Source organism: Colossoma macropomum, unplaced genomic scaffold (assembly GCF_904425465.1).
Source record: "Colossoma macropomum unplaced genomic scaffold, Colossoma_macropomum, whole genome shotgun sequence".
Taxonomy (NCBI): Eukaryota; Metazoa; Chordata; class Actinopteri; order Characiformes; family Serrasalmidae; genus Colossoma; species Colossoma macropomum.
This window is the reverse complement of record NW_023494791.1, coordinates 23,147,208-23,174,190: the sequence shown is the minus strand read 5'-3', so window position 1 is coordinate 23,174,190 and position 26,983 is coordinate 23,147,208. Positions and strand designations below refer to the sequence as shown.

The 26,983-nt window shown below is 40.6% G+C and overlaps 1 protein-coding gene across 6 annotated transcripts in view; it reads left to right on the top strand.

Moving 5' to 3' along the window:
* The window catches only part of usp54a (ubiquitin specific peptidase 54a), a 69,619-nt gene that overhangs the window by 18,752 nt on the left and 23,884 nt on the right, over positions 1-26,983 (top strand). For 5 of the 6 annotated variants that reach the window (XM_036574475.1, XM_036574474.1, XM_036574472.1 and 2 more), the window contains exons 2-7: positions 9,079-9,679; positions 21,357-21,449; positions 22,653-22,787; positions 24,409-24,522; positions 24,793-24,875; positions 26,369-26,474. In XM_036574475.1, the coding sequence (XP_036430368.1) occupies positions 9,533-9,679; positions 21,357-21,449; positions 22,653-22,787; positions 24,409-24,522; positions 24,793-24,875; positions 26,369-26,474 (678 nt within the window). In that variant the 5' untranslated portion in view covers positions 9,079-9,532. The remainder of the gene's footprint in view (positions 1-9,078; positions 9,680-21,356; positions 21,450-22,652; positions 22,788-24,408; positions 24,523-24,792; positions 24,876-26,368; positions 26,475-26,983) is intronic. The other variant, XM_036574477.1, reaches the window with a different exon arrangement.

Here is a 26,983-nt window from a genome sequence, read left to right as displayed (position 1 = left end):
ATTGTCATGGGATCTGGCTAAACCTACAGTGGGGTCAACTTCAGATCAAAAAGATCCAGCTAACAAGCTTTGGCACACATGAACAAGCTGTGTGACATAAATCCTTTTTTTTTCTGTCTTTGCACAACATCACAGAAATATCTCAAGGTTTTGTTCTAGCACACTGATTTTTTTGTAGAGGATCTTAGGTGATCAAGTGAGAGAACTGCTCTGGGCACTCTTGGCTAGTTTGTGATTACTCCAGGTCAGAAGGCATCCCTGACAATTGGACACTAACCTATGTGGCAGAGGTAACATTTTCCCTTTACAGAAAATTATGTAAAATTCTGTGTGCTAACAGCTTCTTCTGATTTCGCCTTTCTCCAGCCGTCTTTCTTTCTGACACACTAGTGCAGCCCTCACTCATTATTTGACTCCCTTTCTCTTGCTCTCTCATTCTCTCACTTGCTCATTCGCTCACTCAGTCACTCCAGCGTACTAGTTGCATCAATTTTTATTTGTACCAAGTTTCAGGCCACTATCGAGCCAGCGTTTGCTTGTATTTGCCAATGAAGATTGTCCTGTGTGGAAGGTATTTTGCAGCTGGTATTTATCACAGTCTTCTGCAGGCAGGATATCATACCTCTTATAACCTGCGCATTACGCTCAGCAAACTGGTGGTGTGTTCAGCTAAAAAATTTTAAATGACTCTATTAGCAGGGGTGGATACTGGCCACATTTCACGTTTTTGGCCGTTATGAATGCATCCTGCTTTGGAGTTTTTTGTGTTTTGCCTCATTGCATCAAACCAGAGCTTTGTCAGAATTTGACATCACCATAGTGGCTAACATGACCACAATATTCTTATTAATATAAAGTCTTCTTTTTCAAAGCACCGTCTGACCATTTTTTGCGACTTAAGTATGTTTGTTAATTGTAAGTACAATATATGATTTTAGTATGTTTGATCACAATATTGGCCATAAGATTCATTGGCTTCGTGGCTTGAGTCTACTTTTGTTAGCTTAATTGAGAGAACCAGCGTCGTGAGGAATCGATCTTGGTTCAAGATGTTTTTATTAGTTGACACAGCTGTCTAGCCCAAAGTATTCTGTCAAAGGCGTGTCAGTTAGAAGACAGTTAGATCAGATGTAAATGTAGATATACCTGTCTACTGTAATGTATAACTCATATTTTTTTAAAGACTATCAACAAACTACCAATGTAGCTATTAGTGTATAGTGTCACGTTTTATGTATTACAGAGTGACAGGAGTGTAATAGGTTATTCCTATTCTCTTTTTGTATTATGATATCCTTGTTTGTTACACAGTATTCTCATCTTTGAAATGACCCATAGATTGAGGAGTACTGATGACACAGCCTGACTAATGTTGATGTGTGTATACATGAAACATTTCCACTGTTCTCACAGTTAATTATTGTTTCAATTGTAAAGCGTCACAGTTGCTTCGACTGCACCCTTTCTTCAACCTAGCTGTGTCCCTTTTTGCATGTTCCTTCTCTGTGCTTTTTGCTCTGTAACGTTTCTTGGTCTGAGTTATTAAAATGTAGCCCATGTAGGAATGTGCAGTTTATTTCTCTGCATATTCTTGTTGCCACCTCACCCTTCCAAAAATGGCATCATGTCAAGGTCTCCGTGGCAACGGATGTGGTCAGTCTTGCTATTGTATCTCTATAGTGGAAAGAAAATGCTGACCCATAATGGCATCTTGTCAAGATCATACATCTGCTGCTGAAGTGATGTCAGTATAGCAGTGATTGTGAGAAAGCAGAGTGAGATACACTGTATGTCCAAAGGTATCGTGACACACTTCCTTATTAGTGAATTCAGCTATTTTAAGGTGCATGTGTTGCAGACATGTTCAGTTTTGTGCACACAGCTTGTATAATCTCAGTAGAGAAGCATTGGCAATAGACTTGAACACTTGAAGCAGAGGCACATGAGTCTAAAGTCACAATGCCCAGTGCCAAGCAGTGGCTAGACGGTTGGTGGAGCAGTGAAACTGAGATCTCTGTAGAGATAGAGCACTTCCCACAGGATGAGTTGGAGTGGCGTTTGTGATCAAGAACTAATCATTCAACATGATTAGCTGACCTCACAAATGCTCTTGTGGCTGAAAGCAATCAAATCTTCACAGCAATGTTCCAGTATCTAATCTAAAGCCTTCCTAGGAGAGTAAAGGCTGCTATTGCAGCAAATGGGGACAAACTCCCTATTAATACTCTTGATTTCATGTATGAGCTGGTTTCTACAAACTTTTGGACGTGTAGTCTACTTTCTCAGGACAAGCAGCTTGTATTGCCTCTGAACCACCTAATTTGACACGACGTGTTAAAATTTAAACTAAAATATAAATTGAATTAAATGTGTCAGATGGTAGTAGTTCTGGGGCTACTTTTTTCCCTTAATGAAGGTATTTCATTCATTTGTTGGCAGCTGGAAATGCTTTTACCATGCATTACTTTGTATGACAGTTTCTACTGAACAGACGTTGTCTACTTGAAGTTTCAGGACTGTTGCATCTACATGATGAAGTACAGAAGTACAGGCTCCTTTAATGTGGGATTATGTAGGCTGTGGCACATTCCCTTGAATTAATTATACACAGTGTTGCTGTATAATGCTATTTTTAATAATGTGCTGTCCTCTGCCAGGACATGATTGGTAAAGGAGTCCTTGGTATAAAAAGTTTTCCAGACCGCCCATGTTAGGCTGCTTTCTCATTATGAAGTAAGTAGACTAACAAAACTATACAATTGAAACAAGGGAAGTACATTTAAAATCTTGCAAAAAATGTGGTGAGCTAAACTGTGAGCAGTGAAATTAAGATACTAAGAATGAGTTGGAATATTTGGCTGTTTTATTTGTTTATGCAAATTTGATTTGCTTTTTACTGTTGAGCTCAGAAAATGGACATTCACAGTGAGAACAAAGGTTTTTCTTTGTGAAATATGTGGGATGCTAAAAATATTTGATTGTTTACAAAGGTAAGTAATGTGGGGTCTTGCATTGATGCCTCTGAAATGAATATGGAGAAACTGTGTCACCAATGGTCAGCAGATACTTTTAGCTTATTACTTGTTTTAAAGCTCTACCTGCATGTATTTTTTTTAGTGCTGCCCAGTGATTGTAATCATCAGCCTATGCAATATTTGCTTAACTAACATATTGATTGAACTGCTTTGTAGGGCTGCATCGATATGGTAACTGTGGGCTGATGCTGATATTTGTTATGTACATATCTGCCGATGCTGATGCATAAACATTTATAAAATGTAGAAACTGGGACTTAATTTTTTTTATTAATTTATATAGAGTTACAAATGCAGGAAAATTAATAAAATGCAGATCTTTTTGGCCCAGCAGCCCAGCGGTTCCTAAACATTCTGCTCTTCCAGAGTACAATAAATACATCATCAATTATCAGTTTGCAATATCAGTCTTAACATCGGTTTGAATTTTTTAAAAAGCAAATATCTGCCAATACTGATATGATTCTGATATCTTTATGCATCCCTAATGCTAGGCTTCTCCAGGCTGATGTCGTAGGGCAATAAGTTTAGTTGCTACAGCACCAGAGTAATCAGACTGAACAAGGGTGACTTTGGTTAGCATTCTGCACCTGGCTATGTTACAGTGGGATTACAATAAAATAATAATAATTATAACATAGTAGTGTAGAATGATAAATTGCTGTAATAATGAACTACTGGATACCCTGTCTGGTCTGGCCATCACTAAACCACATTTGTCAAAATAATGAAGAATGTGTACGTTAAACTCTGACCTTAAGTGTAAAAAAAATAATAATAAAAATAAAAAAAAGAAAAGAAAGGAAAAAAAACTCCTGCACACTTCCTGCATCCCAGCGGTACGTTCCCAAGGCACAGGAAGTCTAGTGGAGGAAATGTGCGGCTGGCTTCAGGCCTGTCTGACAGCACTGTGGCTATTTATCCGCTTGTCTGTATCAAGCTTTTCTCCCTGTTGGATATTTTCTCACTGTTGGTTCAAGTGAAGTTTTGGCAAGAACAGAAGCTGTGGTGTTAGACGGGAGTGTGAAGCTGCTCAGTAGTGAGGCATTACGGATTTCATTAGTAGTGCTCATGTACTCTGCCAGTGTGAAAATGTCAGACAGTGGCGTCAAAGGGTGGGTGGGGACTGAATTTTCTCACCTCTGCTGATTTTAAACAATCGCTTCTGTTCCCAGCTGAGTTTATTAGTCACCAAGTGACCCACTGTTTCCCTATGGTCTGGAGAATGCACTTCTCAGCTTGTATCAGAGCAGCTCACTTAGCCTGTACCAGCTCTTCTCTGCTGTAGTTACATTTACACAAGTCACTTCTACCTGTTCACCTTGGTCCAGTCTTGCTGTGATAGTTCTTTTATGCCATAGACCTGAGAACCCGCCCCCAGCTAATTTTCAGGACATGTTCTCTGTGAACCTTTGCTTCCCTTCCTCTTGGGGTGGCTTGTTGTGTTGGTGGATCCAGTGCTTGAGGGCAGAGTTTGTGCAGTGCCCGTCTGTAGTGGTAGCGTGCTGCTGGAGCACAGCCAGACTGAGGCATTAGAGGTGATTAGAGGCACATAGTGGGCTGTTGGAGGAAAGCTTGGCTGCAGTCATCCATACACTGTCATGTTGCATAACTGTTAAGAGCTGCACTCCCATGGGAGCACTTGGAAGCAGAGGTTGAGCTGTGTCCTCACCCCCAGTTGATGAGTTAATATAAGCTGATAGTGTGTGTGTGTGTGTGTGTGTGTGTTCATGTTTTATTTCATTCGTCAGATTTCATTTACTTAATCTGAGCATGTTTGAAACAGCTTGATGCCATTGGGCTTGTAATTGTAATTACATAAATGTTTAAATTAATTCTTCTTAAAGCTTCTCAATTTCAGTTTAAGCCCTTGAAGCATGTATACCTGTTTAATGTATTTCTGTCTACGCTGGTATAAATGGCGGGTAATTTTAACCGCCCTCTAATGTTGTTACTGTTGTTTTCACTTGCTATTAACATGCCAGACCATCTCCACTGAATAAGTCAAATTGGCCTTGGCACTCACAAACTCAGCAAAAGAGTCAACAGCTATGATACCAAAACACTACATATTTGACTGTTACCAAAATGTTTTATGACAGTTAATAATAAAAGAATCATTTGCATGTATGTCTGTAGAGATGTATAAGAGCAGTGTTAATAGTTTCTTAAACCAACACTAGATATAGTTGGGACTATGCAGTCTTAGAAAAACCAAATAGATCTGCTTTTGATTACTAGGGCTTGAGAAATTGTTGATTGTTTATATCTGCAAACATCCAGAAGCGGTGGCTCTCACTGGTTGTACACAATGAAAGTTTGAGTTTCACATCTTTTGTCATTTGCTGAACACCATATTTAATTAAAGCAACCCCAATCTAGTATTTCCATCAGCAAAAAAGTTGTTTCTTTAAAGGCTGGGGAATTCTAAAATTTTAATTCTAAAGCCAAGAAATTCTAAAGTCTGTGACTAAAGCTAAAAGAATAGAGCCAGATGCTGCTCCTCTGGCACAAGCGAGCTTACCTCTGCCGTATACCATTATATCTCATAGATATACTGATGATCAGGTGTGTGCCAGACTAGGAAGTGCATGTTCACATTGGACAATAGCTAATTTAACAGATAATAGAGATTTTAGCTTGCTTGTTACATCATCTCATCCAGGCTGGGTGGCACTGGGGAAATGCTGCTGTTTGTTTTTGAACTTTAAAAAAAAAAAAAAGTAGCCAATGAATCTGGATTTAAATCATGGTGAATGTGTACACAGGCTGCTTTCTGTGTCTGGAAAGCCAGCAGTCTTGCCAAGGTTGCCAAGCTAGCAACTGCATTTCCAAGCTAGCATCAAAAACACGTATTGTCCAAAGACTGGCTCTTTGTAAGTGTTGGAGAACAAAACCTTAGCTTATTCTCTATTCATAGGTCATAGTACACAGGGTCATGGCAAAACATTTCTAAGGACATAGCAGAAGTTGCCACAGCAAACATTTCTGAGGACTGAGCTAGGTGTGTGCATACGTGTGTGTGTGTGTGTGTGTGTGTGTGTACGTGTGTGTGTGTGTGTACGTGTGTGTGTGTTTGTGCTCGTTTTTATATCCTTGTGGGGACTGCATGCCCTCACAATGATGGGACAACATGACGTTTTTGCTCAAGTGAGGATGTTTTGCTGATCCTCACTACACATGTTTTCACCACAGATGACATTTTTTGGAAAAACTAAAAGAGGAGAAAATTGCCGTTTAGATGCTGAAATTAAGGTTAGGGTTGGATTTGGGTGTTAGTTGGCTACAGTAATACAAAGATCAAATAAGAAGAAGAACACAAGTCACTGAAAGTCCTCACTGGTAATGTAAGACAAACACGTGTGAGTGTATGAGAGAGAGGGAGTAAAAGAGAGGGAGTATGAGCTGTGCTTCCCTACTTGGAACTGTGAATCAAGCTTGTTTACCAGCATCTTGTGGCTCACCAAAAACCATGTGACCACGCTTGTTTACCAGGACTTACTGTAGGCCCATAGAGACTTGGAACCATCTGGGAGCTAAGGAGGTCCTTACTGTAGATGAGGCTTTCCCGGCTAGGTTTTCCCACCAGACAGATCTGCAAGCAATAGGCCAGACTAATCCCAGTGTCTGATCGGCCTAATCTGTTGGCCTGACCTGCCACTCAACCCAACCCACCCTACACGCACACAGAGCAGAATAGCCGGCTATCAGGGCTTTTTTTTTCTTTTGGTTGAAGGCTTTTATAATGAGCTTCATGGACTGCTGTTTTCTGTTTGTTGTGTAAAAATGATAAGCTGTTGTCAGTGTGTTTGTACAGATGGTGAATCTCCCTGGATACTGCTGTGGCTGCTTGTTCAATACTGATGTGGGAATTCTGGGCTGATGGTCACATCTAGTATTTTTGATGAACATTAGAGAAGGCAGGATCGATTGGCTGTGTATCAGTATTGGCCGATTTTCAGCCCAAATATCCGTTCAGCAATCAGCCAATGTTTCTCTAACAGCCGATCCTGTGAGCTGATCAGTTACATAAAACATATGAGGCATATATCGCCGGAGGCGCCAGAATGTAACTGCTGCCCTGGTTAAGGTGGAACAGGAAACTTGCAAACAAGAAGCTGGCAAATAGGAAGCCAAACTTCAGCCTCTTATATCTATTTCACCAATGAAAAGCATTTTTTTCCTGAAGCATATTACATATTTGACTCATATGTAGCTGTAAACTCACTGTGTGAACGTGTAGACCTGTAATTAACATGGTTTTTGTCAAAGCTTTGAAGATTTATTTCTGTTAACTCATTAGCATCCAAGCACTAATCTTAGTTTAGCTTACCCTTCACTAGCATCATGACCTACGGCTTTGGCAGGGGCTGAAAATAAAAATAAGACGCAGAACTACAAAAGCAGTTGTATGTTAGCCCTTTTAACCTTTTCAGTACATTCAAAAACCCATCCTTGTAGCAGGAGGGCTGTTCTGTCCTCTTAGCTGACTCCATTGCGTAGGCTCCGGTTATTTCAATGGTTACTGCTGCACCATTTAAGGTGTAACGGGAAATTTTGAAAAAGAAGTTGACTTTGCAGGTGGATAACATTAGCTTATTTTTGCTGTTTTACAGGGGTATTAGGTCAGTATTTTATTGTCCCAGTTGCTAATGTTTGTGGTTAGCTTCGCAATAGCAACTCTAGTGACAGTTTGCCAACCCACAACTTAGCTAGCATTAGTTACATTGCTTGCTATGTTGCTTGGTTTAATGTTATATCATGGCATTTGTTCTTACAATGTTTGCAAAGGGCCACAAAGATCTAAAAATGAGTGTCTCCATGAATTTGGGGGGCTGAGCTTCTGAACAAGCATTAAAGGGAGAGGTCTGTTTATTTTGCTGTTGTGAATCGCTTAAATGTCCAGTGTCCAAATTTTAAAAGTCCAGCCCCGCCCTCGATCAGTACATGTATGTATGTATGTATGTATGTATGTATGTATGGGTATATATATAGTATAAATTGGGACTAAATCCTCCTAGATTATCATTGAAGAGAAACATAACATCTCTTTGTAAAAATCCAGACATCCAAACATCCGGTCCAAAGTCACCTAAACATTTCTGCTCTTCTAGAATACAATAAATTTGTCATCATATCAGTTTGAGATATTAGTCAAATGTAGATAAATCTGTCTGATGCCAGTACATTTTTGATTGATTTCAAAGTCATTATAATGTCATTATAAACACTTAACACACAGATTTTCAATGAACATTTTTAATACCAAATTTCTCTGTCGATAAATCTGTTCCTGACGCTCTCTTTCCATTCTGACAATTTTCCTCTCCTCCTCCACTGTCCTCATTCCTCCACAATACCTTGTTAGTTCCTAGAACAATGCCCTCAGGTCTGTCTTTGTTAAAAACACATCATGCCTTGATGACTGAAGAGAGATTTGCTAAAATTGACTTCAGAGGAACTTCTTGAAGGTTCCGCTTTTCACCATTCTACCTCCTGACCGGAGGTGAGGCTGAGTGTTAAATGGGATGAATATTGTAATTTTAACTGACAAGCCAAACCCTCTCATTTGCCATAAAGCATATGTATTGCTTATTTTAGCCTGCCAGTGAGAGAGCTGTGTTCATTGTGTCATTCTTTGATGCTGGAGTGGTGTCTCAGTGGTATCTGTCAGTCAGGGATGTAGTGATTTGTCATTTTCATGGAATGATATCCAATTGGAATATACCATGGTATTACAGTATTAAGCAACAATTTAAAAACACACACTCACACAAAAATTTACTTTACCAGACAGACGTGTGACCCTATTTTATTTATTTTTTTTGAAAGTCCAGAACTCTGTTTAGGTAGTTTCTCAGCAGGTTTGCGTAGTGAAAGTCTGCCACATGTATCATCTGAAAGTGAAGGAGAGTCAGCAGATGTGTGTGAGGAGACTGGAGCCACTAAGTGTGTGTTCTCCAATAGTAGAGTCCTTTAATGAGTGGTGGTATGGATAGACCAGAAGCAATACCTAAATGTTCTTATCTCTTGCCTCTCCCAGATATGCTGAAGATTCATGCTCTGCTGATTTACTGAGCAAGGAAAGGACAAGACCCTGACCTCCGCCCCCTGAAATTTATGGGAAACTACTACTGTGGTTTTGGAGTGAGGAGTCTACAGTGGAGATCGCCACACCTTCCACAAAAACAAGGCCCCTCTGGACAGAGGCCTGTGAGATTCCGCAAACAAGTCTTCAGAGACAGGGCGTGGACAAGAGAGAAGTGTGAAAAGTAGAGAATAAATGTGTAAGCCATTCCTGGATCATTCCTGCACCCCCTCCCTAATCCTTCCATCTATGCTGATGCTCTTCTGGAGCCTGAAACTCTCCAGACCAGTGGAAACCAAGGAATAATCTCTTTTTTGACATGATCTTGTATTTTATTACTCTTTATTGAGGCTATGACCCTGTTGTTGGTATTACTGGGACAGACAAGTTGCTGAAAGCGATTTCCACCATGTCGTGGAAAAGGAACTACTTTGCATCTGGCAGCAGTGGGCTGCAGGGCATCTTTACCCCACGGACCATGACCTCTATTGCTCCAAGCAAGGGGCTCAGCAATGAACCAGGTCAAAACAGCTGCTTTCTCAACAGTGCTCTGCAGGTAGGAAAGTAGTTTATATGTTCTTTCTTTCACTGCTGTACACATACAACATAGTGATCAGACAAGAGCTTGATCATTAGACAGTGATTTAAATCTGGTGTGTTAAATTCCATGCCCAAGCATTTAATCCTAGTTTTCTAGAATTGCACCTGGGTTTACTTTAGCTGGTCAGTGTTCATCAGTTCTTTTTTCATTATCCAAGGGACATATACAGTGCAGAAATGTAGCTGTAAGCAAATACACAGCTGTGAAGCAAGAGGGTACCATTCAATCAGTGGACCTTTTACCTTTTACTTTATTGCACTGCAGGTTGTAATCCACAAGTGAGACAAATGAACAGTTAAACATGTTCATAACATGGTGTAAGAGAACATTAATGATCAAGAAATGTTGCTGTTATGCAGAAGTGTTAACCTCTTATGCTCCAGGGTATATTTTGGTTTGTCCATCTGAATTTTACATGACCAAATCTTAAGGCCAATTATTCAGTAACTGCATGAAATAAATGTTTTATTTTATGTATTTATTTATTTTTTTTGTAAAAGCTCCCCTCAAATTAACAGAACATGTATTTTATGATCATACACATTACTATATGCTTACAATTTACTGCTGAAAGCCAAAAATCTTAGACGTTCTTTGTATTATTTTAATAAATTTTTACAGAGCAGATCATTGAAGAGACACCATCTGTTTATAGTTTATAGCCCAGATTTGTGGAAAATCGGTCAACTTTCAGTAGACCAAAAAATTGTGAGTTCAGCTTCTTCTGTTATAAGGGTTTAAAATTACATTGCCCATCTATGTGACTGGAAAGAAGACAGTTACAGCTCTCATATGACACCCACTTTTTGAATGTAGCTTATGAAATATAAAAGTTGTGAAGAATATGATGAAGTGCGTTTTGGAACCACCGGTGGTTCCAAGGAGCATAAGAGGCTATGTAAAGCATGATCTGCATGATGTTAATCATCCCACAAACCCTAGTTAACTCTTATTACAGAGCAAAGCTGTTGTAATACATTTGGAATGTGGTTTGACATTGTCTTGCTGAAATAAACAAGGCCTTCCCTGAAAAAGACGTTGTCTAGATGGCAACATATGTTGCTCCAAAACCTGTACATCTTGTTTAACATTAATGGTGCCTTCACAGATGTTCAAGTCACCCATGCCATGTGAACTAAGGGACCCCCATGCCGTCACAGACGCTGGCTTTTGAGCTGTATGCTGATAACAAGCCAGATGGTCCTTCTCCTCTTTAGCCTAGAAGATTCGGCATCCATGATTTCCAAGAAGAATTTCAAATTTTGATTTATTGAATTACAGGACACTTTTCCACTTTGCCTCAGTCCATCTTAAATGAGATCGGGCTCAGAGAAGGCAGCAGAGTTTCTGGATCCTGTCTATATATGGCTTCTTCTTTACATTGTAGAGTTTTAACTTGCATTTGTGGATGCAGCGACAAACTGTGTTAACAGACAGTGATTTTCGGGAAGTGTTCCTGAGCCCATGCAGTAATTTCTACCACAGATTCGTATCTGTTTTTAATGCAGTGCAGCCAGCGAATACTGGTTTTTGACCTTGTTCGTTGCATATGGAGATTTCTCTGGAATTACTGAATCGTTTAATGGTATTATGTACCATAGGTGATGAAATCCCCAAGTTCTTTGCTATATTATTCTTGAATTGCACTGTTTGCCCACGCAGTCTTTCACAGAGTGGTGAACCCCTCCCCATCTTTTCTTCACTCAGCTGCTCTTTTTTTATACCCAATCATGTTACTGACCTGTTGCCAATCAACCCAGTTAGTCATGAGCTTTAACACAACTTTACCAGTGTTTTGTTGCCCCTGTCTCAACTTACTTGAAAGATGTTGCTGGCATTTAATTTAAAATGGCCATGTTTCAAAAACATTTTTTTTCATTTTCAACATTTATATATGTTGTTTTTGTATTATTTTCAATTAAATGAATGATTTTTCACATAATTTTTTTTGCACATCAAGTTTTTATCTACTCTGTCCACAGCTTTTTTGGAAATGGGGTTGTACATGCTGAGGAGAAATGTAGCAAAAGCTTCATAGGCTTTTAGTACTTAAGTTATCTATTAAAATTTGTTTTCCTTTTTTAAAGACATGTTACTCTAGGGTTGAGTATGTTGAGTATAGGTTTGTATTGCTAAGAGCCTCCAGGCCCATTGTAATAATCTCTCTCTCTCTCTCTCTCTCTCTCTCTCTCTCTCTCTCTCTCTCTCTCTCTCTCTTTCGCTCTCTCGCTCGCTCGCTCGCTCTCTGGCTAGTGCTTGGCAATTACAAAGAGACTCTGCAGTTTTCCCAAAGCCAGAAGTTGCATTTTTCTACCATTATAATTTCCTTTTTTTCTCTGCCAGATAAAATTCAGTTTCCTGAGTCATACTGCAGTTAATATGAAAGTCAAAATTACATTGAAATAATTAATAAACAGGAAACTATCTGTGACAGTATTATCTAAAAGGTTTGAACTTAAAATTTGGTGATCAGTAGTTAAACTAAGCTGGTACTGGTTACTGTTGCTGTATTTGTGGCTAGACTGACAATGTTCTCACTTTGCGGTCAGTGGACTGATGCACTCAAAAACGTTAACCTTTGCAGGGTACATGGCCTGACACCACTGTTCTGAAAAGCGTTGTGCAGTGCAGTCCTTTAACTCAACATGGTTACATTACAATGGCCTGTTTTCGTCATCCTGCTTAGCTGGTAAACCCAAAGGTATAGACTGAGTTCTGTACTTATGTAGAGAAAGGTTTTGCATTTTGACATGTTTGTATAAATCCCTCATTGAAAAGTCTTAACAGCTGCTTGTCTTTATGATTATTTGGAGCAACATGTTCCTTGAATAGCCACAAATGGCACAGGTTGAAATGGATGGAGCTTAGTGCTTTGCCCTTAGCTCTTCTCTCACGCATGAGCAGCACATTGCACAACTCGCCTGCCTTTTTGTTCTCTGTGCTCAGTGATGCCTACGATAGACTTAGTGATGACTCAAACCTCGTCTGCAATAGACCCCACAAACAACTGTCAGACAGATGCTGGGCTGGACAGTAATTACCCTGCACAGCAACCTGCCATTAGGTCCCCTCTATTTTTGGATTACTGTATAATCAGCTATATGGAAATAAAGCAGCTTTAGCTAGCTGATAATACCTCCACAGCTACAAATTAGCGTCAGTTATGAGCAGGGGGAGGAGGAGGGTGAGTTGCTCTATTCTATTGTCTGCATCTTTGAGGCATGACAATATGTCGAGACAGCAAATTGAGCGCCGGGGGGCGAAAACAGTCATTTCTTTGTCTGGAACTAAATGCAGTGCTTTAACAAGCTTTTATTAATACTTTTTTGAGGATTGTCGTTCTGCCTGTAGTGGTTCTGTGTGTTTTAAGTACAACTTAAGGCCCATGAAAAGTTTTCATGCTGCGAGTCAAATCCCTAATCAGGAAGTGCCAGGACAGCATGAGGCAGTTGGTCCAGTACTAGCGTTGAGTTTACTAACAGAAGCACATGCTTTAATGTCTCATCGTACTTCTTCAGAATGTCTTTAAAATCGTATGTGAGGTGAGCTTAGATACAGCGCTGCTGCAAACATTCATACCTTTTTTTTTAGTAACAGAGAGAAGGATGTGTATATGTGGAGTGTACTATACCTACGAAAAAGGAGTGCTTTGCGTTCATCAACTTGTCCTTCAGTTTACTCCACTTGTTCTTGGAATGTTCCTGGCTACGCTCCACCGACTCTGTTCACTAAAGAATGGCCTTTTTCTTTGTGGTCAAAACATTATAGACATGAAGAGACTCAAGTAAATTTGACTCCTTTATCTTCACTAATTTTTATGCACAGAATAGACTGATTATTAGATTACTGAAAAATCTAGTTATTGTGGTTTTTAAATTTATATGTCAACCAAACTCATGGGTGCAAGATTCTGGTTCAGCGTGAATTTGTTGTTGTTGTTGTTGTTGTTGTTGTTGTTGTTGTTGTAACATGACTACTTCTGCCATAAAACATTTCCTGAGTGTATAAAATTTCAATCCAGTGCACTTTTTGTCAGATTCAGTGAGTGTCTCCTCATGGTCCACTAGCTCTCAGTTCTGTGTGCACACTGGAAAAAATCCAGTGTTTGTGCACAGGCCTGACTCTGTAAATGGGAAATAAACAGAGTGACTCAGGTCGACACACATAACATTATTCCAGCTAATCAGCAACAGGGGCATTTGTGTTGTACACAGGACAGGGGGAAGGGGTGGGGCTATGTGCTAAACCCCATACGTTGTCAGGAAGGAAAGATGGCTGAGAAAACAGCCAAAGACGAGACAAATTACTGTATCAGCGGTGGAGAGACCTCTGAGAGTTGACAGTGAGGCATTTCAATGGTGGAGAGAGACCCCTGACAATTAACAAGGCTTGAGTTGACTTCCTTTTCACATTTTCTCATTCCACCTTAAATCGTGCAGTAGTTCCATTCTGGTACCTGATTGTAACTGCTGCACCGTTTAAGGTGGAACAGGAAAATTCAAACAAGAAGCTGGCTTCAGCTTCATCGAGAGTTGAAAGACATGAAAACAGATGAGGAGGCTGCTCCTGCTTGACAAGTGTGTTGCATTAACTTATGTTTGCTGTTTCACAAAACCAAAAAGTTAGTATTGCTTTGTCCCATTTGTTAATGTATGTGATAGCAACTGGTTAGCTTCACAGCAGCAGTTGTTGTGACAGTTTGCAAGCTAGCTAATGTTAGTTTCCTTACTTGTTGTGTGGTTGTTTTGCTCTAATGTTATGTCACTGTATTTGTCTGTACAATGTTTGCGATGGGTTTTATAGCCACGAAGGAAAACAAAGTTTGCGTGCTCATTGTTGTTTGCCTTGTCCTTGAATTTGGGGGGTGGAGCTTTTTAAGGGACACTGAAGAGAGGGTTGTATTTGTTTTGCTGTTGAGTTCAAATATTAACAATCATTCACCAGAATCATATATTGTGCCCAAGTACTGACTCAGTTTTGTGACAGATCAACATGATGATGCAAAAGCAGTGTTGCGCTCGTGATTTTTAAAAAAAAATTATTAATATATATATTTTTTTTTAATCCATGTAAACCACACTAGATCTCTGAATCTAGCCATGCTACTTTATAATCATATATGTGCTGTTGCCACTCTGGAAATTAAAATGAATGTTCTCTTTAAAACTCAGAATTCCAAGAGAATTTTCCACTCACTAAGAGGTTTCTTATGGGCTGTGGAGTGTGAGTGCGGTTCTTGCAAGCAGCTCCACCTACTCATAACCTGTCAGACAAAATTGATCACGCTTTGGTGAATGGGGTAAAAAAGAAGAGCACATGGGGAGTGATAATCACCTTTCCATAACAGTGTGCTGTAACTTACTGCTTCAGATAGCTCATTACAAACTGATGTCTAATGTATAAAGGGTGAGCTGCCAATTAGTTGGATGGAAAAATGACTCTGCATTTCTTCACGGCTTTTTCATAGTAATGTAATTAACTTTAGCTAGGTTCTGGGTTAGCAAACTGTCGCTACAATTGCTGCTGTAAAGCTAACCAGATGCCATCACCAACACTGGCAGACGGGACAAAACAATACTGACCTATTGGTTCTGTGAAACAGCAAAAATAAGTTAATGTTACCTGTCTGTCAAGCAGGTACAGCCTCCTCATCCCTTTTTCTTTAGTCAGCTTCTTTTTCGCCTGCTTCTTGTTTGAATTTTCCCATGCCACCTTAAAAGGTGCAGCAGTTAAGATCTGGCGCCTTGGTTTCTTGTTTGAATTTTTCCTGTTCGACCTTAAGTGGCGCACGCACAATGCTGTTTGGGTGGTCACTATCTGGGGAGGGTCAACATTTTCACAGGGTGGGACTAACATGCATGTGTGGCCTGGCTGGCTATGAAAACAAAAAACAGAAAAGCTAAGATTACAACACACACAGAGGTGGTGGGACTTCATATTGACATATTGGTCAGGCTGTAATAGGGAGATGGAGAGACAGACTGATTGATTTATTTGTACTGATCCTACAGAAAATTGTGAAGTTGCAACAGCAAACAGAAATAGTATTAAGTAATTGCAGCTAGCATTTTTAGCAGTCTTTCAGACAAATCTATATTATTAGAGGCTCTATATTTTACAGGATTCACAAGAAATTGTCAAAAGACTCTAAAAACACTGGAATACTAAAAGTGAATTCCTTTCGAACACTTCAACACTCCTCACATAGTGCTGCTTGCATCATGTAGTTTTATGAGTTTTATCTGCAGGTGCTCCTCTGTTTAGCCAAAATGGTGTAGAGAGAATGAGATTATCGTTGTTGTTCTGTTGCTCTTTTTGTCCATGATAGTTAGAAGTTTATTGAGTGTCCCTTGTTCTGCCACAGCCTCTAGAGAATCTAGTCTGGCTTTGAAGGCAGAACCAGCCTTCTTAATCAGTTTATTGAGCCTATTTGGCATTGGCTTGGCCTGTACTAATTCCAGCACACTGCCGCATGGAAGACTGCACTAGCAACATCAAACTGGTAGAAAACCTGTAGGAGTGACCTGCGTACACCAAAAAAACTCATTCTCAGGTAATACAGGTGACTTTGGCCTTCTTTGAACAAGCACACAGTGTGTTGGTGACCCATGCTGTATTTATTCTCCCCACAACATGGTGTAAGGTTACTTCAGAGTCCATCAGAAGGCATTTGCATGGGTGGTAACAGTTTTGGCATTGGTGCTCCAAATGCACATATCGTAGCTAAGCTAAATATAAATTTGTGCTTGTGAGACAGTTGATCTCACAAGTAAAAATGTACAGACGTATCTAAATAGACATGAATGGGCGGAGTTGGCCTTCAACATCTTCACCTACCCAGTCATGAGTCAATCAATAAAATCGGCCAAGGAAACTGTGAGGGAAAAGCAAGAAAGAAAGAGGCAGGGAAAGAGAAGGGAAATGTTACGTCTAGTCCACTTGTATTTACTAACAGTTTTATTTTCTCCTGCTGAGTCAAGGGTGGGCTATGTCACAGAGGAGGTCAGGATGTGTAATCAGCATTTTCCTGTTACATTAAAGGCGCAGTAAAATGTCCTGTTCAAATTTCAAGGAATCTGTGTTTGTTGGGTGGGGGGGCAGTGACTTTAGGTTGCTTTTTGACTACAGGTGTAGTACAGGTTTTATCATAAAACTGCTTTCTGCTTTTTGCTAAATGAGCTTACAAAGCCATATGTTCACACACTTCAGGAAGCAGATGTAGCTAGAGACAAAAATGAGCTAATGGAAGTGACCGGGCTGTTGGTCTTCCTTCCTTTTGTTTTTCTCTCTCTCTCTCTCTCTCTCTCTCTCTCTCTCTCTCTCTCTCTCTCTCTCTCTCTTTACCGTTCCCCCTCTCTCATTACCCCTCCCTGTCCTCAGTATCTCATGCATGTAATGAGCTGTGGTGTCTATATGGGCACTGTGCAATCTCAGAGCCATTCAGCCTGCAGAATTTGCAGCTCTTCTGAGTCATTTACCTGAGTCATTGAGCAGCAGGCCTTTGGGAGCTCTATGCCTGTTAGACAATGGCTGCCTTGGCCTCCTTACCTTTGTTCATTTTCGATCATTTGCAAGCCAGGATTAGTTGGTAATCCATTAACTTTCTTTTGAATATATTGTATGAAGATGACATAAACCACACTTTATTCCATAAACGTGGTCAAATATATGTAGGTCTTTGCAGCTTAAAAATACTTCAGATGTTGGAGGTTTTTCCCTTTTTAAGCCTCTTTGAAGTGGGTCTTGTTTGAACTCAGGGATCCCAGCAATGCTCCTCTGCAGAGTTGGCATCCGGTCATAGAAAGATGGGTCAGTCTGGGAATATAAAACTAATGAACAGCTGAGGCCAAGGTCACTATGCAGCCACATATCGTGAGTTTGCAGTCTTTTTGGTCATTGCCAGTTACTGTGACACCCTGTCCTATCTGAGCATGGAACCATAGCGGAATGATGTTTGCTGTATTCCTCTGCTGTTGCTCATTGTAAGGATGTGCAGTTTCATCTTTCGCAATGCTCAAATGGACTGCTCTAACCTGAACTCTATTCTTTGGCTTCTACAGCAAGCTTTACTGACCCAAACAGCTTTATGTGAGGTCATATCCTAGATAAGATGGTAGCTATTAGGGGTGCGGGAATAAATCGATTCGTACAACAAAAAAGATAAAAACTGCTACCTACTTAGTATGTAAACACTGTCAAAGTTTCAAAATGTACTGTTCATTCCCCAGTCCATGCAGTCCATGTATCTAAATAAAGCTGTAATAATGGCCCATTTTGAACTTCTTGCTTATGTGATATCACGAAAACCAGGGCATATACATATATCCTACAGTAGCTTAGTGCTGCCCATTCACGTTGAAATTATAAAGAATGTTTCAGCCCTGGACGGCTTTAAATGAGGCACAATACAGAGCAGCTAATCAGAACAGAGATCATTTGCATATCACTCCTGAAGGCACAAAAACAGCCTGTTTAATTCTAAGGGAGAAAGTCGAATATGGGACCTTTAACCTTGGATTCATTTATTATTTGATGACTTACTACTATACTGACAATAACATGAAATAAACCACCAAAACAGATAATCAGTGACGGGAAGACCATCAGTATCTCACTGTTGTTTGCAGCATTTCTAGACACACAGTGGGATACCCATGGCCACTGGCCCTGTGTTCTGGTGTGTTGACCTCATTCAATGTCACATTCAGAGGGCAAACAATTATTGCTCACAAACATACAGAGGACCAATCAATACAGAGCTGGCTTTTCTATGGTGTTGATTCACGATCAGTCAGTTGCTGAGCAGATGGTAAGTTGGTTCATATTAATGCTTTTTTGGAGAGCAACAAACTTTTAACAGTGTGAAACTCTTTCCTTCTTTAAAAAGCATGTATACTTCACTTGGGGCTTTACCACATGGAATTGAAAGATGTGGTGATGGTGGAAAAGGGCTGAAACTTTCCATTATTTTTTTTCATAGAGCACAGAAGATCTCAGTGGCTCATACTGATCTGCCTTTTTTCCACTATCCTGACAGTTTTCTGCTAATCCTGTCTTTTGCTGCTTCCGTCATGATAGTATTAAGAGTGGAATCGCACGCATTTGTTGTTTGTTTTTTTTTAAATGTCATCAGTTTTCAGCTTTTCCGGTCTGTTTTATCCAGCTATTTAGTGATTTGGTCCCCTCACGTCACCAGTGAGCTGTCAAGGGTCATTCAGAGGGTATATATGCAAAAAATTATTTCTCATATTTATTATTAATAAAAAGGTGCTTACTAAAGCAAAATTTCATTTGTCTTGGTGTGATGGAAGTCCAGGCTATTCTGTCCTGTGAGTTTCAATACAATGTAGTCATGTTGTAAAGACTGACAAAATAACAATAAAAAACCAATAGAAATAGTTTACATAAAATAAACTTATAAAAATGATTACAGTATGTAGGCTACGGTAGGTACTGTGAAATCCAACATTAAAAGTGGTGAATTGCACTTTGGTGCACTTACAAAAGCTGAGGTTAAGGATGGCATTAATGTGCTAGTAGAGACTTTTTGTTTGTGTTGTTTTGTGGTATTCTGCATATCGAGATGGATGTCATGTTTTCCAGTGGTATCAAATCGTTAATGAAGTACTTGTGTGTTGTACCTCCAGTTGTTACACAGTATTAACAGAGATTATAAATCACTTGTCTAATGTCCCTTGTAGAAACCAGGAAATAGATCCACGTGGCCGAATTTTTCACTCTGCTGCTGCTCAGACGGTTTGAAAGCATCTGCGCTGACCAGTATAGAAGAGGAAAAAGCTTTTGAAAGAAATAAACTTTTAATAACTATTATTTTCATCGCCATTAAAATAATTTGTAAAGTCATAGACATAGACTTGCTTTGTTGTAGACCTGTTTTTATGTAATATTTTTGACTGTTTTGCTCTTTTGGCAGACGACGATTTTCAGCTGAAAATATTTAGTGGTCAAAATTCTGGTGCATCCCTACAAATAATAATACTTAAGATAATCAAAATCAGCAGTTAGTCAGTAAGTTCTTTCTTGGGACCATGTAAATATTACTGTGTTAGGTTAAAGCGCTTTTGTGGATTATTCTTTAGTCAGTAGCACCCTTTTTGTATAGAACTCAACCTCATCAATGTACTATCATAATGTAAATTATATATATATATATCTGCATGCAGTATCTTGTTTGTAATGTCAAACAAGTAGCTAAAAGAATGGATGAATAATTGGATTTGACTCTGAGTACTGTGGCTCTCTCTTTACATGCCCAGTTTTTGACTGATGTGTGAACAGAAAAACAGTAGAGAACACCATCAGGCAGTGGGCAGGAATGAGGCTCAGAACAGTTGCTTTTCTTGAGGCTGAAAGATGCACAGAGACACATTTCTCCTTGCTGCAATGAAACAGATGTGCTCAGATGGTGCACTTTCTGTCAGTCTTTACTTATGCTTGAGCAGAAAAGTTCCTTTTTATGCTTGAGTTGGGGCTTGAATTTCAGTAAAACTTGCTGTGAGAACAGTGATTTATACTTGAAAGAAGACACAAACGCTTTCTGAGGCTTGTCCTGTCGTTACTTAAATTCTGTGGTTGGAAACTGTAGTAGGCTTTAAATAGCGTTTTATAGGGATAGTTGCACTTGCTAACCGAGGTTAATTGATGAAGAGGAGTAACAGACAAGGCAAACATCTGTACAAGAAAGATGAGAGAGGTGAGGCAGTGTTCAGACTGTTGTGTTAACAGGGACTGACAGCTCTCTCTATAATTCAGCATTTGATTGCACTGACATGCACGCAGGGAGCAGCAGGGCTGTGGCACAGGCTGCCCGCACACAGGCCACTCCAGTGTGGTCAGGTTCGCGCCTGGAGTCATCTCTACATGGGCAGATGTCTGCAATGAGTGTATTTGTATGAAGGACGGTCCTGACCAGCAGAAAGATGTTGGGGCAGTGTTTGTTCCGCTGACGCTCCACATCATGCCTCACCTGGAAAACTACTGCTTAATCTCCTCCACTCCTTTGTTTTTTTTTATTTCATGTCAAACTGACCGCTCTCTCTCTCTTTCTCTCTTTCTCCACACTCAAGCTGGCATCCTTTCCTGCAGGTATTATTAAATACATAAGATGTCTGACATGTGATAGGTGAAGCATCTGTGCTTTTCCGAATGGAGAGGCTAGAGCAGGGGATAGGCAGTGGCTTCATAGTTGTTCTTTACTCTTTTGTCGTGGATTCAGGATTCAGCAGAACCTTCCATCAGGTATGGTTTTGTGTAAACTTGGTTTGTACTTCATCACTCTAACAGAAATCTTGTTTTCTTAACTGGGGCTGGCCGGTTGAATGTCTTTCTTCTTGAAGAGAGAGAAGCACCATCAGGGGCGTCAGGACAGAAGGTGTTTCTGGAGTATGTTGCATTTTTGATTGCATGGGCTGCACAGACATTCGGGAGGACTGTAGGAAAGCATTTGACACATGACTTTTGCTGCTCATATCTCAGAATTGCTAAAAACCTTCCCCACTCCAGGCTTTACTTCCATCACTCCTGCAGTCATTCACAGATGAGCTGGTGAGTTGAATGCTGTGTTTCAGGAAACATTGTGTCATGTTTCTTTTGTTTTATCTTTCTCTGACAGGTCCTCTGGCACCTGGACATTTTCCGCAGAAGTTTCCGGCAACTTACAACACACAAGTGCATGGAGGACTCGTGCATCTTCTGTGCTCTTAAGGTAAAGCAGGCACGGGGGGGTAAAGAGTAGCCCACCAGTTTAGAACTATAAATTAAATTAATACGGTGGACGCTTGCGTTGTACACAGCTGTTCTACAGTTGTGCAGTTGTGCATGTGGGTCATTTTGAACTGTGTTTGTGGCTTTCTAGCAATGTTTCTGCCCTGAGTGATCAGGCTTCTTTGCATGTCTTAGGGACAAATGGATATTTCAGAGCTGCTTGAAATTATGTGGAGAGAAAAATAGAATTACAGATTGCGGTTTGAGTTTATTCGTTTCATCTGGGTTCTGATTTCCTGGAACAGAAACATACAATTTTGGTTGTAACCCTTGCTGTATTCTTTTCATGCATATGACAGATAGGAGATGAATGAGTTCAGGCAGCCCTGGTTATTTCTCTCCTTCTCCAGTCTTTTCTCTCTCTAGCACTCACTTTCTCTTCTTTGTGTCTGCGTTCGCTCTATTTTTCAGTACATTCTGTCTAATGCGTGCCAGTGGTATTTCCCATCAAAAGCACAATTACTTGACAGGAAATACAGGCTATTTGCCATCGCAGTAAGGCAGTATATATATGACCGTGCCTTACACACTCGTGTGTGTGTGTAATGTATGTCTGAGAGGGAGATATGTCTGTCCTTTTTATCCTTTTTTTTAATTTCATTTTATTTATTTATTTATTTATTTATTTTGTTTCATGATGCGACAGATGTTTTCAGTGGGTGACAGGCTGGACTGCAGGCAGGCCATTATAGCAAGCAGACTCTCTTACTCAGGAGTCATACTGTTGTAATATGTGTAAAGTGGTTTGTCATTGTCTTGCTGAAATAAGCAAGGCCTTCCCTGAAAAAGACACCGCTGGATGGCAGCATATGTTACTCCAGAACCTGTATATATCATTCAGCATTAGTGGTGCAATCTTCACAGATGTGCAAGTCATCTTGAGCCTGAGCCTAGCTACGACTCTTCTTATTTTGACTTATTTTTCCATTCTCCATTTCTCCATTCTCCTTTTGTCTGGCTAGATTCTATCGTTTCTAATATTTCTATGGAATAGTGTCACTAGAGTTACAGATACCTGTATTAGGACAATACTACTAACTAACCCCGGTAACTACATCTTATAGCTTTATGCTTTGTTTTTCCTGTTTATCTCTTTGTTAATTACAATTTTCTAAAACTCATATGATGTTATGTTTTGTTGCAGAGCATCTTTGCCCAGTTCCAGTTCAGCAGTGAGAAGGTGCTGCCATCAGATGCCCTGCGCACTGCTCTGGCCAAGACCTTTCAGGATGAACAGCGCTTCCAGCTGGGCATCATGGACGACGCTGCAGAGTGTTTTGTAAGTGCCATTAAAGCTGGACGGACTCAGGTGGAATTTTAAACGTGGGTTACACTGAATAGGCTTAGTGGAATTGAATGAATCAGTGTCAGCCTGTTTATGTGTGTCAGTACAGCTAGTCTGCCAAGAAAAAAGCAGAATTCAGAATGAACTCCTGGATAAATGGTGGAATCTGTTTGAACAGACATAAACATGAATGTATTGTTTCAGCGTTGTGTTACTTCTAAAAAGTGTGGAAAAACATCATTCAGAAGCCCAAAGAAGAGTCAGTGCTCATCCTGATTAGGGCTTAAAATCTAGACCTTTCCCTCAGACTTTCCCTTCCTGCATTTCTCCTCCTTATGCTCTCTTCTCCACCCCATCCTCTTGTCATAAGCACATGCTCTGGAATGGCCAGTTGCATTCTTTTCTGAGTTAAAATCCTCTGGAAGAAGTCATTGTGCTTGGAGAGCTGCAGCTTAGAGCAGAAGCCTTTGCTCTCATACCACAGTGCCATCTCTCCGTTTATCTTGGCTGGCATTTGTTGGCGCCTTGGATCCATCAAGGGAAGCAGAAGGAAGTGCTATGTTTGATCGCACGTTGCCTCTCTCTTTTCTTCGACATAAAGAGTGAGCTTGTAGTTACTGTTATTTGCTGTATTTCCTCCTGGTAAGCACGTTTCTAAAGCTGTGGCGTATGTAGGCAGTCAGCCAAAGGATTGCCTTTCTGCCTCTGTACAAGCCTCTCCCTCCAGCACTGGGTCTGTGGGCTATGCTAACCACCAGCAGCTGCAACTGGAGTCTACTATTTGCTATGTTTCTTCTTTACTCATGGTTATTGCTCTCTGGCCAGTATTTACTTGGAGCTCAGTAACTAGTGCCTCTCTCCATGTGGAGACAAGTGCACCAGCTTTTATAGCTCCCGTTGCCCCAAAGCAGAAAGAGCTGTGAGAGAGTGTTACCTAAAATCCTTGTGACCGCAAGAATCGATTTGCATAAAGCATGAAGGACAGAGTGTCTGCTGTTCTTCTCTTGGCTCATATTTCAGTGTCTCATGTTCTACGAAATTCTTTCATTTATTTGAACATGATACTGCTTCTGGCTTTTCCATCCTGTCTTCCTATATTGTCTTTTTTCGCTGTCATGTTCTCATTATGTAGTGGGCAGTTGTTGCAGGTCATCAAATACAAAATTTGCATCTTTTGCTTTTTTCAGGTTTTCTTCCTCAGTTTAGTTATTGTCTGTTCCCTCCTCTAGCTAGGGCTCCCCCGTCACATGGGGTGAGCGCAAGAACTGGTACGTACTCTCTGTGAGTCTTCTGAAGACATCTACCGCATGTGTTGTAGCTGCATCTCAATATCATTGGTTGTGATTGGCTAGCATTATGCTGAGTGATGGAGGGAGGGCCAACCTTTGCACCCAGAAAGCAGGACCAGTTATGCTGTCTTGAACTGTCGTAGGTGGCTGTAGCATCGCCAGGGACTGAGCTTGTGATCTCGAGAGGATGAGCCCTTAGATAGTTACGCCACTCTGAAACCTTAATATTGCTTTTTAAATGGGGACTCATGGGGACGCTCAAATACTCTCAGACATGTAAACACCATCTCAAAATGACTCTGGCTCTTTCTCTGTACCACTCACAGGAGAACATCCTAATGCGTATCCACTTTCACATTGCTGATGAGTCGAAGGAGGACATCTGTACAGCCAAACACTGCATTCCGCACCAGAAGTTTGCCATGACGCTCTTTGAGCAGGTGAGATCATCACTCGTTTGAGTACCATTTTGTCCCTTATGTTTCTTTTCCTATTCTTTTTCCTCTCTCTTATTTTTGACTGTGACCCAAGTTTTTCTACATGCTTATCCTTCCCTCTCTTTTTGTCTCGCTTACTCTCCAACTAATAAAATGAGAAAAGACTCCTTTTTGCTTTTTCAATTGCATCAGACATATCTCCATATTTCTTTTTCTCCTTGTGCTGCAGCAACATATTTTACACACGTACCACTGTCCTCTTTCTCCCCTCAGTGTGTTTGCGGTAGCTGCGGAGCATCATCAGACCCACTGCCTTTCATTCAGATGGTGCACTACATCTCCACCACTTCTCTCTGGTGAGTACTGAAGTCCCTTGCTTGTGGCACCCCGGCATTTCTCCTAGGCCAGAAGTAGCTGTCTGCTTAATGTTACATTTGAAGGCTGAAGTCAATTGGCAGTCAGTTGCTCAAAGAGCACCTGTAAGCTTCAGACTTCCTTAGGTCTGGAAATTAAAGGCTGCTCAGAGCACCTGCCTTTCTCTCAGCAGAGCAAATGAGTGTTCTGTCACATCAAAAGGCGTCATGGGGACATGCATCCAAAGTGAAACACTTCTCTTGATGGTTAAAAGCAGCCAACAGGCCAGCTTAAACCTTAGCTCTCCTGGGGAATAAGAGCAGTGCTCTGCGTTACCGCTTATTAGTTGTGCCAGTGGTGTTCTCAATTCCACAGGCCTGCAGTCAGAAGCAGGTGACATGCTCTTATAGCCAAGCCTGTGCTTTCTCTAAGGCTAGAGGCAAAACATAGAGCCACTTGAGCAAATACTTTACAGTGCAGAAGCATATCTTTGAGTATCTTACAGCATTTCTCTTTTAGGATGTATTTTTATCATATGAGCTGAAATTGCAACAAGGGTTTGAGGTTTAGCTTTTACATATCGTTATGGATATAAGGCAAAAAAAATCTCATAATCAAAAATTCATGGAATATTTATTGAATATTGCTTCACGAAAATAACAGTTTTGCCTAAAATGCCCATTCCTATCTGGAACGTGGACTGGCTCTCACTGATGCCCATTTTTATGTATTGCCCTCCGGCAGCAACACTGCCATTAAGAAAGATATAGCAGCCTTTCAAAGTTCCATCCCAAGTTTCCATTACTTCCAGAGTTATATATTACAGGAAAATGACTGACGAAGTATAAGCACTGAACCACATAAAGTCTGTAATGGACTATGGATCTTTCCAGAGTGTGATGGGCTGAGACACTGGGGTACAAGAGGTTTGGGTCACATCCAGTGCAGAGTCAGCCATTGCTTCACCACCTCATACAGAGAGAGCACATGGTGGAAAAAAATACTGCCAGATAAAGTGCTAGAAAATATTTTGTAGCACAAGTAGGGGTGGGGGTGTGTGCTCACTGATTGGTACACACACACACACACACACACACACACACACACCAGGAGGAGCCTATCCTGGTTGCAGGTTTCCAACAGAATGCGCCTGTCTCTGCAGACCAGCCCAAGTCTGTGGCAAGGAGAGGGGTAGTATTGCTTCTGCAGTGCAGTCTGTTTGGTGTGTGTGTGTGTGTGTGTGTGTGTGTGTGTGTGTGTTTCAAAGCTCCCAGAAGCCTTGCAGAATGAGGGCAAACAGCAATGAGAAGTCACCTTGCAGGCACAATCACATATACACATTTTTCAAATCAATTATTATTGTTTTTGTTGTAGTATTTTGTCCTTGATGACATTGTTTGCTTTTATGTCAATGTCTTTATTTATATGCACATTTATGTAGAAGGAAAAAAAAAAAGGAAATACAGTTAGAACTAAACTCTTTGTTTCCCTGCAGTAATCAGGCTGTGCGGATGCTGGAGAGCAGAGAGAAGCCGACCCCAGACATGTTTGGGGAGCTGCTGAGGAATGCAAGCACTATGGGAGACCTCCGCAACTGTCCTGTGAGTCTCTCTCTCTCTCTCTCTCTCTCTCTCTCTCTCTCTCTCTTTCTCTCTCTCTCTCACACACACACACGCTCACACACTCACACACTCACACACACACATACACACACAAACACACACAAACCGTTAAATATACCTAATGAACTTTGAAAGTAATTCTGTCTTTTCTGTGTGTCTGTGTGTGTGTGTCTGTGTGTGTGTGTGTGTGTGTGTCTGTCTGTGTGTGTGTGTGTGTGTCTGTGTGTGTGCATGCGCAGTGTTGTATTTGAATTGTTGGATTGGGAGTGTCTCTGTTCAGTAATCACTAAGGCAAGATGAGAAAGGATGAGTGGAATTTTATTTTGTCTGATGGCCTTGGGGGCCAGGCTTCTGTCTGTATCTGTTTGTGTGTGTCTCTCTCATACTTCTCCCCTCTCTCTTTCTCTCTCTCTCTCTCTCTCTCCCCCTCCCACCGTTGGTCACTTGCTCTCTCCTGCACTCATTGATTACAATTACAATCACTGATA